This window comes from Ranitomeya variabilis, chromosome 2, assembly GCF_051348905.1.
Source record: "Ranitomeya variabilis isolate aRanVar5 chromosome 2, aRanVar5.hap1, whole genome shotgun sequence".
In the NCBI taxonomy this organism is placed as follows: Eukaryota; Metazoa; Chordata; class Amphibia; order Anura; family Dendrobatidae; genus Ranitomeya; species Ranitomeya variabilis.
In genome coordinates, this window is record NC_135233.1 from 492,108,829 (window position 1) to 492,121,818 (window position 12,990).

At 44.5% G+C, this 12,990-nt stretch overlaps 1 protein-coding gene across 10 annotated transcripts in view; it reads left to right on the plus strand.

The window, feature by feature from the left end:
• MYRF (myelin regulatory factor) overlaps nt 1-12,990 on the plus strand; it is a 186,990-nt gene that overhangs the window by 126,662 nt on the left and 47,338 nt on the right. For 8 of the 10 annotated variants that reach the window (XM_077287933.1, XM_077287932.1, XM_077287937.1 and 5 more), the window contains exons 3-4: nt 9,715-10,038; nt 12,120-12,181. In XM_077287933.1, the coding sequence (XP_077144048.1) occupies nt 9,715-10,038; nt 12,120-12,181 (386 nt within the window). Of the gene's footprint in view, nt 1-9,714; nt 10,039-12,119; nt 12,182-12,281; nt 12,441-12,990 lie in introns of those variants that run through there. The other 2 variants (XM_077287940.1, XM_077287941.1) reach the window with 2 other exon arrangements.

Sequence of the window (12,990 nt, forward strand, 5' to 3'; positions counted from 1 at the left end):
CAGCAAGCAGCCCAGTAAGTGATACATGGCTGGAATCAGCGTCTCTGACCCTACACTATGCTGGTCACAGATGGGGTAGCACAAATCTGGTGACAGATTCCTTTTCTTAACCTCGATCCTGCAGTAGTTTTGTCTACCCAGACCTGATTGTAACTTATTGAAGGTTTTTTTCCCCCTTAACGGAGGCTCTTATAATAGCTCCAGTCATAGGAAAAATGGACCAAAAAAATCAACTAAATAATTTAATTAAAGATCTTTTTGACCTTTCAAAGGAATAGTAATTAAAGATAAAAAAGTGAATATAACCCCTCCCTGGGTGATTAGACCTGAAGCTCTGCGCACAGAGTGACCTTATGGCTCGTGCAGATGACCGTAATTTAGATCCAAGAAATCATGGGATCGCACTCGGACCGATGTTATTCTACAGCATAAAATAAAGACAGGCAATGCCGCAGATCAACACAGTTTTTATTTCAGAGGGTTTATTGATTTAAAAAAAAACTGTTTGAAGTAGGAAAAAGCCTGTTTTTACCATATCTTCTACAGTAAATATTCAATATTTCTTTTTTTAAAAAATTGGAGTTCCCATTTGGATAAAAAAAATGTGAAAAAAGTAAGGCATTATATCTGTACTGAAACAAAGATGCTAAAATCACTTTATTAAAGTAAAACGTATAAGGTATGGCCACTTGACCAGCCCATGCAAAGGGTCAGATATTTTGTGACGTAAACTCTTTTTCTGTAAAGCATTGCACAGCGGGGTTGCTGGACTTCGGATCTGCTGGATTGGTTCTTCTTCTCTAAACTAAACGGAAAACAGGATCCTGTGCGCAATTCTGATACCTGTAGCACATTCTATACTTTATTGTCTCCCTCTAGTGGACAAAGAGGATTTTGCACTTTGTCAAACTTGTACAAAAAGTGTGACTCTTCCATGAAACCTAACACAGAAAAATAGAAGTGTTGCCCATAGTAACTCATCAGACTCCAGCTTTTATTTTCCCAGTGCATCTTGAAACATTTTATTAATATGAAATGAATGATCTAGCGGTATGATGGCTGAATGACTAGTGTTGCAACACTGGGTATCATCAAACATGGGAAATCCTATGCTTGTGTAGCCTGTCCTCTCTATGAAAGTACGAGTTCTCTCTACGTACCCCAGTATCTTCTTACAGTTCAAAAACTTTGCTTTACTGATTTATGATTTTTTTTCCATTCATATCCCCAAATTCTACGATCAGGCACGTAACGTAGAAGATGAAAAGAATTGTATGGTTTAGCTTGCCATGGTTCCTTTTAAATTACAACTTTTACCCCCAAAATAAGACTTTCCCAGTACTGAGAATTCCAGCAACCAGCCAGAACCTTCTGTCCAGTGTTCAATTGTCCAAGACAAATAGAAGAACTACATGGGGTCCGTTTAACCCAATCATGTCTGTATAATTATGCTTTATGGCATCTGCACAGGATATTCTAGGAATGTCTGATACAGATCCAACCTTTAGGGTGCTGTCTTGTCCCACTGTGGATGGAGAAGTGGAGCATGCACAATTGTCGTCATTCAATTTTATGGGATTCCAGAAAATAGTCAACCGCACTTGTGCAACTATTTTTGGAACTCCCGTGGAAGACAATGGCAATAGCTGTACATGTGCAGCCACATGGGGACCATGGAGTTATAAATGCTGACTCCTAAAACTTTAGTCATATGCACAGTGTGTAAATACATTCATTGCACTGCTTTCAGTGGATATAAAAAGTCTACACGGTTTTGTCATGTAAGAAAAATCATGCCAAGAAAAATAATTGCTAAACTTTTTCCATCTTTAAAGTCACCCTGTTATGAATGTAATACACACTCACTGTTAATGGAAAAAAAGGGAAGACCTGCTACAGGGAGACTCCTCACCTACACTCAACTGGTCCCTGTACTGACTAGAAAGTCCCAAGCCACATAGCTAAAAAATACCACCTTGGACCTGACTACCTAAAAGGCCATTGAGGGGTTTCTTGTGGCCTCCCCTCTGGTTCCTCAGGAGGTACATCACACTGCCATCAAGAGGAGAGGAAAGTGTGAAAATGTGAAAACCCAGGGTGAGAATATTGAAACACGTTCATGTAGGGTAAAAAGGAGAGCCAAAAGTAAACAGAACAAGTATAACCTCACAGAAATCTGAAAAGGACCTGGGAATGAAAACAGACTCACTGCATAAATTCAACTGGTGTTTAACATGCAAGGTAGACTATTTAGCTGATATTATTATTAATTAGTATTATTATTATTATTATTATTATTAGGGGCTGGAACTCCTAAACCCAAGTCCACCTAGAGGTATAGCCAGCAAGGAAGTGCAGTGAAGGGTGAACATATAAAATACAACCCAGAATGTGATCGGGCAGACCAAAATGAAAAAATGGAAAACATCTGGAGAGGAGCAAACCACGAAGGGGGAACAAAGACAATTGGAGCCATCAGCATTTGGACAGTGAATAAAAGGCAATAGTTCAGCAGAAAGAGGAACTGACCATGCAGCTCAGGTTATCAGATCGAATCCCCATATCGAGCCACGATACTTCCCATAATCTGTACAATTAAACTGACAAACAAATTGAAGTATTTTCTGGTGGAGAAAGAAACATAAAGAACTAAAATAATGTGTTTGCATAAATTTGCACATACTTCAACTCATACTTTGTTGAAGCTCCCTTTGAATTTATTACAGCATTCAGTCTTTCTGGGTAGAAGTCTGTCAGCATAGCCCATCTAGAATTGGCAATCTTTGGCCACTCTTCCTTATTGTAGCTTCAAATCTGTCACATTGTGAGGGTGTCTCCTTGTGTACAGCGCCCTCTCCAGGTCACCCACAGATTTTTATTTGGATTTGGGTCTGGGCTCTCGCTGGGCCATTCTAAAATGTTGATCTTCTTCTGGTGAAGCCACTATTTTGTTGATTTGGAGGTGTGCTTTGTCATTGTCATGCTGAAAGTGAAATTACTCTTCATCTTCAGGTTTTTGGCATATCACTCTTTTCCACATGCTTTTGTCAGACTTGATGTAGGTTGTAGCAAAACATAACCTAGTTTGGATGTCTTTCAATATATGATGATGGATCGCCCCCACGCAAGGGCAATGGGTACTCGGCACCGGGTACTTCGGTTCGGGGGATGTCACGGTGGCCTGACCCGGTACGTGGCCCTTTGAGGGGTGTCCAATAAAAGGGAAAGTTCTTATGGGATAGTGTTCATGACGCCACCTGTGGTATTCGGTCAGGGTGACCGACGCTGCTTAGGGGTCCACTGGGGTGATGTTATGGCAGCTAGATGGTATACCTTCCCACAGGTGAAGTATGTCCCCAAGGCTTCCCAGAGTGTAGATGGTGGATGGTGTGACGCGCAGTGAATAACGAGGACACAAGGTTGCAGTCTCTTTACCTTTTACTGAAGGCTTCAGTGTCCACAGTCCAGGGCACCGGATCACAGGGTAGGCAGATTCCGGCCGGTCTGAAGGCAAATCCAGAGTCCCCTTGTCCAGGTGGAATGCAATAGCCTTCCTATGCGCACAGTAACACAGTAGGTTCCCACTTGCATAAGCTCTAATAAAGTCCTCACTGTTATTACTCTTCTCACTGTTCCCCGTGGTCGGATAGAACAAAACCCGTATGACTGATGGCCTGAGGCTTGTTTATAGGGACCCTAGAGACGCCCCGACCCCCACAAGTTGTCACCGTGTCTTCTTAGGTATTAAGGTCGGGCATCCAACTTGGAATTGACTGTCCTGCCAGTCTCTGAAGCAAGGCATAGAGCACTTTACTCCCTCGGTATTCTGGCTACCGGACCGCGCACCAGAAGGATGACGCTTCTCTTCGGTCACTATCCTCTCTGGTATGCACTTGTTGCTATGCCTTCGTTTCTCACTCACTGCAACACACTTCCTTTCAATGTCTCTTTCTGGGATGCTACAAATATACTAAGAGAAAAAGGTAGGCCTTATGAACGGGAGTCACCACTTACATGAATAAATAAATAGCACAGCTTTATTAAACATATATGCAGGAGACAAAACACACTAAAAACATTTAAAACAACAGAGGGATATACAATACCCACATATTTACACAAAGCCTGTAATAAGGCAAAAAAACGCACCTCCCACAACAGAGTATAATTCACACGTCAATAGTTCAATACCCCCTGAATGGCACAAAAATATGATAACAACCTGGCCAGTCCCATAAGATAATCTTATGCACCGTGTGGACCAACAGCCGTTAATGCCACAAAAAACGTGCTGACATACAGGACAATTGATGGCCCATGTAAGCTGTGAAGGACAGAAATGCAGGTTACCCCTGACGAAGCCACAGCTCAGTGGCGACACGCGTTGGGTGCCTCTGTCCGCACCTCCTTTTTGCACACAGGGTACATATGCTTCATTGACCTGGCCTGACCCTGTCTTACATTGGCACCTGAGGGACATCACAGTTTTTTTGGTTATCGGTTTATCTTTATCCCGGGCTGTTGGTTCTATGTAAGATGGACATGGGTCAGTATACGTATTAGTTTTCATTAACCTGCATTTCTGTCCTTCACAGCTTACATGGGCCATCAATTGTCCTGGCTCTTACTGTCTGGGTGAAGCCCAGTCAGCTTCTGTCTAACTTCCTAACCAACCCACCAGTTTTACCTAACTGTGAGGAGTGGCCTAATAGATAGAACCTTTGCTCCCCCTGGTGGACTGGAGTGTGAAGTGTGTTGTGTGTGGTTGTGATACCTGGACAGAAGATCTCCTTTATTGCCTTCAGACGTAATATCACTCCCCCTGGTGGAAGAACGACATTACTGCAACGACCAGGACTCTGGGGCGCTGCACTCCCCCCACCCCTCCCCGTTAAATCCAGCACTCCCGGGCTGGGAAAAGAAAACATCAATACATTAGCAAAAATACATACAAATTTTTTAAATGCTATAAAACAAATTAAATTTACAGTGCTTCCCTTTATGGGAGGTAAGGACACTTGAACGTTGCAAACAAGAACATATTTACATTGTGCGCGTGACTTTAAATTAAGTAAACAACAATTATTAATTAACTAACTATAAACGACCATCACCCCTACGGGTATACTATCTATTAAGTGCAAGTACAAAAACAGTATCTCTCTTTATTCAAGTGCAAATACCCTCTAAGGGTGTACTATAAAACTTCAAAGTGCAAATCAATATGCTATTCTTACTCCTTCTACATATGCAGGACTATCTGTCTACCCCCACGGGCCTACTGCATTTTTCTTCAGTCTATTCTTATAAAACCTAGCATTTGCTTTAACTTCAATTTTATTCAAAGTACATCATTAAACATTTTCTATTCCTAGCTACATCCTATCATTATGTAAACATTATTACTATCTAACTACTGAAGCAACATTATTACTCTTGGAGAAAGTGCAACAACTAACATTCCCTTTAATAGGAAATCTCCAGTCTCTTCTGAGGTAGTGCAAACAATCAAAATGCAAGTCTGTTAACAACTTGTAAAACAGCAAGAACTTTCACGATGTCATCAGGAACAGTCCCTTCGCAAAACTCTTTCTTGTAAAACCAGTAGAGAGCACCCTTAAGAAGGTGCAAACTATATACAGGAACAGTTTGTGAATCATTCACCGTCCATGATTCTGCAGTTCTTTGTTATAAAACAACTTGTGCAAAAACAGGTATAGAACTTGGAATCCTCCTGAAACTGAGGATCCCTTTAAAGCATAACCCCGGACGGGTTTTAGCAGCAAAGCAAACCGGAAAGTTTTAAAAAGAACTATTTACAATCTTCAAATCCTTTGAGGTTTATTGGTGCCCTGTGGGTAGCAGTATTTGCCAAGGCACCAACCGATATCGCACACTTCCTGGCTTGGGAAGGTGAGTATCCGGATCTTCATCTGGTCCCAAGTAGACGTCATGGGTTTGTTGTTCATGTATCGTCAAGTCATTAGTGGCTATTAAAGTTTGCGGAGCCTGAGTGCAAGTGTTGGCGGTAGTCACACTCACAGTAGTGGTGGTGTCAAGCTGAGGGGTTGTTGGTGATTCAGCGACGGTAGTGGCTGGGATCGTTTTCTTGACACTAGGTGGTGCTGTTAACGGTGCGCGCCTCTTAACGTTTCGAGCGTACCATCCATTGTCTCCCCAGTGACGGATGTAAGTCACTGAGTCTCCGGGGTATAAGCTTCGGCCCGGATGCCCCCTTCCAAGGTGGGACTCCACTTCACTTCTGTCGACCCGAACCTTCGGCACCACCCCGGGTTCCTGAATGAACCCCCTCCCTCTTTAGAGATGAAAAGTCACCACGATACCATATCTCACTGGGAGTCTGTCGTCTGGCTGGGCTTCAACGGCTGATGCATCACACTGGGATTTCTGTCTATTTCTCTCCTTCCATTGTAACACTAGGCATTGTTTATATTCTTCCCAGGTGAGAACCGCAATATAAGACCCGCAAACTCCACTCCTCATATCGTCCCAGTGAAAGATCACCCCCTCATGCCTCACATCCACTGGTGTACCCTCGGTCACTAGATATAGAGATTGTGCTCCGTCAGTGGCACGGCGAATCGCTGGGGATGGCGCAGCGGCCGGTGGTCTGTCACAGTCTGGGCGGGGGGCGGTCACTGGAGCCGGATTGGTCGATGGGGCAGGGGCGTTTTCTGTACCTGCGTCTGATGTGGTTCCACCGATGACGATCCGCTCCGCTGATGAGGACACTGGAGTCGGCGGCGGCTCGGGCCACGGTTCTTCCAAGGTGATCTTCTTGCACAGCTCCAACTTCCATTCCTTCGCAGCCACCGGCTCTGCGTCCGGGAGTTGGGCGTTCGGCTCCGTCACCTGCGGGTCCAAGAAGTCGGAACTCTCCGGCAGCGGCTGGTCCAGGTTCGCCTCTGGTTGCCTGGGATGGTCCCGGGTCACTTCGTCGTTGTTCAGGTACCCGCTTGTCGCTATCTCTGCTTCTGGACCTTCGGTAGCACATGCACGCGGCTCCTCCATTTTCTGGGGGTCGAGCTCCTTCTTCCCCCGGTTCCCGCCGTTGCAAATAAGGGGGCGGACCTTCTTCGCTCCTGGGCACGTCGTCATCCCGTAGCAGTAGTCGGAGGGGGCGGCCGTTACTTTTGGCGCCGCTTTGGTAGTCTCCGCCCATGACACGCCCTTCTTCTTCTCCTGCGCTCCTCTTGGCGCTATAATGGCAGCAATTTTGGCGGGAATCTTTGCGGTTATGGCGATTCACAGTTCAGCAATGAAACACAGCTCAAATACAGTTCTGGCACAGTTCTTAGGCGCACATAACCCGTTTTTCAGGCTTAAGTAGATCCTGTTCGTGACGCCAAGATTGGATCGCCCCCACGCAAGGGCAATGGGTACTCGGCACCGGGTCTTTCGGTTCGGTTCGGGGGATGTCACAGTGGCCTGACCCGGTCCGTGGCCCTTTGAGGGGTGTCCAATAAAAGGGAAAGTTCTTATGGGATAGTGTTCATGACGCCACCTGTGGTATTCGGTCAGGGTGACCGACGCTGCTTAGGGGTCCGCTGGGGTGATGTTATGGCAGCTAGATGGTATACCTTCCCACAGGTGAAAAATATACCCAGGGCTTCCCAGAGTGTAGATGGTGGATGGTGTGACGCGCAGTGAATAACGAGAACACAAGGTTGCAGTCTCTTTACCTTTACTGAAGGCTTCAGTGTCCACAGTCCCGGGCACCGGATCACGGGGTAGGCAGATTTCGGCCGGTCTGAAGGCAAATCCAGAGTCCCCTTGTCCAGGTGGAATGCAATAGCCTTCCTATGCGCCTAGTAACACAGTAGGTTCCCACTTGCATAAGCTTTAATGAGGTCCTCACTGTTGTTACTCTTCTCACTGTTCCCCGTGGTCGGATAGAACAAAACCCGTATGACTGATGGCCTGAGGCTTGTTTATAGGGACCCTAGAGACGCCCCGACCCCCACAAGTTGCCACCGTGTCTTCTTAGGTATTAAGGTCGGGCATCCAACTTGGAATTGACTGTCCTGCCAGTCTCTGAAGCAAGGCATAGAGCACTTTACTCCCTCTGTATTCTGGCTACCGGACCGCGCACCAGAAGGATGACGCTTCTCTTCGGTCAATATCCTCTCTGGTATGCACTTGTTGCTATGCCTTCGTTTCTCACTCACTGCAACACACTTCCTTTCAATGTCTCTTTCTGGGATGCTGCCGCACGTGGGGCAGGCGCAGCTCCGTGGACCCTCGCCCTCCCCAGACCGCAGTCTGGATCTGGCTGGAACCCACTCCAGCCAGCTTCTGCCAAACTCCGTCGGGCTCTTACTGTCTGGGTGAAGCCCAGTCAGCTTCTGTCTAACTTCCTAACCAACCCACCAGTTTTACCTAACTGTGAGGAGTGGCCTAATAGATAGAACCTTTGCTCCCCCTGGTGGACTGGAGTGTGAAGTGTGTTGTGTGTGGTTGTGATACCTGGACAGAAGATCTCCTTTATTGCCTTCAGACGTAATATCACTCCCCCTGGTGGAAGAACGACATTACTGCAACGACCAGGACTCTGGGGCGCTGCACTCCCCCCACCCCTCCCCGTTAAATCCAGCACTCCCGGGCTGGGAAAAGAAAACATCAATACATTAGCAAAAATACATACAAATTTTTTAAATGCTATAAAACAAATTAAATTTACAGTGCTTCCCTTTATGGGAGGTAAGGACATTTGAACGTTGCAAACAAGAACATATTTACATTGTGCGCGTGACTTTAAATTAAGTAAACAACAATTATTAATTAACTAACTATAAACGACCATCACCCCTACGGGTATACTATCTATTAAGTGCAAGTACAAAAACAGTATCTCTCTTTATTCAAGTGCAAATACCCTCTAAGGGTGTACTATAAAACTTCAAAGTGCAAATCAATATGCTATTCTTACTCCTTCTACATATGCAGGACTATCTGTCTACCCCCACGGGCCTACTGCATTTTTCTTCAGTCTATTCTTATAAAACCTAGCATTTGCTTTAACTTCAATTTTATTCAAAGTACATAATTAAACATTTTCTATTCCTAGCTACATCCTATCATTATGTAAACATTATTACTATCTAACTACTGAAGCAACATTATTACTCTTGGGCGCTGCAATGAGGTTTCTGTCTTTCCACCCTAACCCTGCAGGCCAGACATATGAAAAGTATTGTTGGATTGTTGTCGGATGCGGTACACAACCAGTACTTGCCTCCTATGATGTTGCTGTAGGCCTCTTGTCAGCTTCCTTGATCAAATTTCTTCTTGTTTTTCATCACTTTTTGAGGGATGTCCAGTTCTAGGTAATGTTACTGTTGTGCCCAATTTAGACCACTTTTTGATGACTGACTTCAGTGTCCCATGGTGTATCTAATGACTTGGAAGTTATTTTTTACCCTTCTCCTGACTGATAACTGCCATCAGTGAGATCCCTTGGCTGTGTTGTAAGCTGTTTTTGGCCAATAGCTTTTGGTGTAAAATAGCCAATGGTTTTGTGCTGATTATGAGTGACACTAAACGTGGAAATATTTCTGAATTGGCTCTTCTTGATATGATTTTGTACATGACATAAGCCTTGCAGTGTGTGGACTTTATATATCCCCTATACATATGCTGTTTGTTGCTATTTTCTATATATTAAGATATATTTTCTTACTGTTTTCCACACAGCTGTTTCCCCGACATACCCACTTCTTCCGGCTATGCAAACCCTGGTCAACCTTGTACCTCCGGTGGAGTCCATGGACCTGGGGTGATTTCAAATTTAGGCCATGGTGGAGCAGCCCACTCGGGCGGAGTCCTCCACATGGGTCCGCAAATGCCAGTGCGGCCTGGTATGAGTGGCACATGTGGGGGGCCTCCTTTCCAATCACACCTCAACTGCAATAACAACAATGTCATGGTGAATCCCAAAGGATACCAGGGTCCACCTATGTGCATGAGCGGACCCGAGCTGCCCATCAAAGCGGAACCGAAGACCAGCTATGCAGCCGGGTGAGTAGCAGCAAATATGGAGGAACATTGAGGGATATAGTTGGACTGTGACACGAGCCTTGAGCTCAACAACCCCTTTATTTGTAACCGGGAGAGAATGCCCAACACATTCAGGATCTTATAATGGTTTTATTGGACTAACATATTGAGGATCTATCTATAGAAGATCAGGCTGGTGGAGGTCCGACAACCGGACCCTTCACCGATCACTTGTTATCAGCAACCGGATGAAAGCTGCAACTTTCACCTAAAGTTTATATCCAGCCACTGCCGGAGCTGATCGGTGGAGGTGCCGGTTGTTGGGCCCCCCACTGACGGGAACCCATGGAGAAGGTCAACAATATCTCCACCCTGGAAAACCACTTAAACCAAAGTTTTCAGACAGCACTTGTCTCACATTATTCACGTCGGGCTATTAATCTTTCAGAACAATTTATTTTATTTTTGTTTACATAAATATTTGTATTTTGGGCTCAAAATGATCTATTTGCATTTAGGTTACATTATAAATTTTGCACCGTTTGCCTTCTATAGCCTCAGTGTGGCACTTTCTATTGCTGGCTGCAGAACGAGTTAACTGAGAATCCATCAGTCAGCCCACTATTAGGGCTCATACTCACATGCAAGAAACTCGGATGAGTCTCGCACGTCAATACCCAGCACTGCACCCCGCACTCAGAAGCGGAGCGTGCGGCTTCATGTATTGCTACGCGGCCGCACGCTCCGCTCCTGAGTGTCGGCAGCAGCACCAGGTATTGACGTGCGAGACTCATCCGAGTTTCTCGCATGTGAGTATGAGCCCTTATGGTCTGACTGGGAGTTTGTAAATCTTGTATCTGTCTTTTTGTGAGCTCCTCTCAGCTAAGTTATGACCACAGATCACATCAAAGTAGAATGTGAAAAAGCCAAACTGTTGAAAATGGTTAATGTGACCCAATTGCAAATTTTTTTTTAGCCTATTAGGTTTATGGTCAGTTTTAGAAGAGACCTCTATGATATCACCTGGTTGTTGCACATTATAAGAGGGGCAGGAGCATCACTAATATACATGAGGCATCATATCGCACCCAGGCCTTAGATTTGGCGAAAACAATTGAAGCCTACCACTGAAAATATTCCCCAGGCACGATCAGCTGTAAGAGATCATGAAAATGGAGAACAATTTAAGTACAAAGTATATTAGAAAATTCATCTCAATAATTAGGCTTTAATTGCAGCAAAGCAGAAATAATAATAATATTATTATTATTATCATTATTATTTACTTTATATTATATTATATTATTTTAAGGTTGTATTCACACAATGTGATTGATTTTTTTTTAAGTATTATTTTTGCAACTTTTGAGAAAACAATAGTATTTTTCAGCAATTGTGGAATACCTGTAACTGTCACAAGGTGTACACCTAATACCCCCTGAATTGGGTGTGCAAATGTGGTTCATACTATTCAGAGATTTACATGTTAATGTCCAGTAATAAGCTGTGCTATAATTTATGGCTCACTAAAACTACAACTTTCAACATCCCTCATAGCAGAGACTGACATACCATTGGTGCACCCAGTGCAGTCACATAGGGGTCCAAGATGTTTTTGCTCTTATTCCCACTTCTTCCCTGAGTATTCTGTTTTTTATTGTTTTCAAATCCGCCATACGGCTCCAGAGATATGGGCCTTTTTATTTAGTGCTACTGTTTATGGTCTTTGCCAAAAGGGGCGTGGCTGACAGTTTAATTATGCAGAGCATTCTAAAGACACGCCCCCTGAGAATCCTGTGAGCCACACCCACCTTGATAAAGACCAGAAACATTAGCACTAAATGAAAAAGCCCATATCTCTGGAGCCGTATGGCGGATTTAAAAACGGCAAAAAACTGAATGCTCAGGGGAGAAGCGGGAATAAAATAAGAGCAAAAATTAGCCACTTTTGACCTGATGACAGGTCCTCCTTAAAGTGTCTCTAACTCTAAGAACAGGATATAAAATGGATATGAAAGCTATATATACTGAAAGCTAGTAGGAATACATGAACAATACATGGGATAACCATAAAACATTCTCTTCATCTTCTTCCTCGTCAGCACTTTACCTGACTCTCCCCCAGACTCCGGATCAGAGGCGTACTCCCCCCAGCAGCTGAATGGTAAGTGCCTGTTTAGAATTTTCCCCTCCTTCATTAGAGCTTTTTATCCAGCTGGAGTTATCGGTCAGGAAAGAGAGAAGGTAAGAAGCAGCTCATGTGTGTAAATACGGTGGCTATCCTGTGGTGTGTGCCGATGGGAGAGAAGTGAGCGTCCGGGGAAGGAACCTCTGATGAAGAATGACCTGGAGAGTGAATGTAGAAGACGAGAGAAGAAGTAGGTAGAGTTTTGTGGAAACTTGGTACAAGGAGGTCTAAAGAGGTGAGATGTGCAGAGGGAGGGGTGACGGTAAAAGGGATGACTGGGGTGTTAGGATTGCTAAAAAAAGGGATAGGCTAAACCGAACACTGAAGACTGATCTACCCTCTAAGGTGTGGACTTTGGAAAGTGAAAAGTGAGATGGACATTCCACAGAGAGGTCCACCTCTAATAACTTCATTAACCCTATCGTGGTCACCTTGCTATACCACAACACTTCTCAAGACTCTATATGGGGAATGGGGGAGTGAACAGATGACTGATGACAGGTGAGAGATCTTCAAGAAGGTAAACTTGTCTATAGATTGATGAAGATACCTCACGTCCGTTCCTTATTGTTGACATGACATGAGAGCGTGCCTCATGACAGGTATCTCGGGAACTTGGCTACCCGTTACAGCAGGTGACAATATTTGGGCTGGTGTCTTTGTGGAGCTCATCCAGTGAGCGCAAACTTGAATCCGTGTTTATCAGAGCAAAGAAATGTCTGGAATTCTTTTCCTGCCCCTCCCTAAATTTATCAGGAGAAGCGGTCTGGCCCACACACATTCCC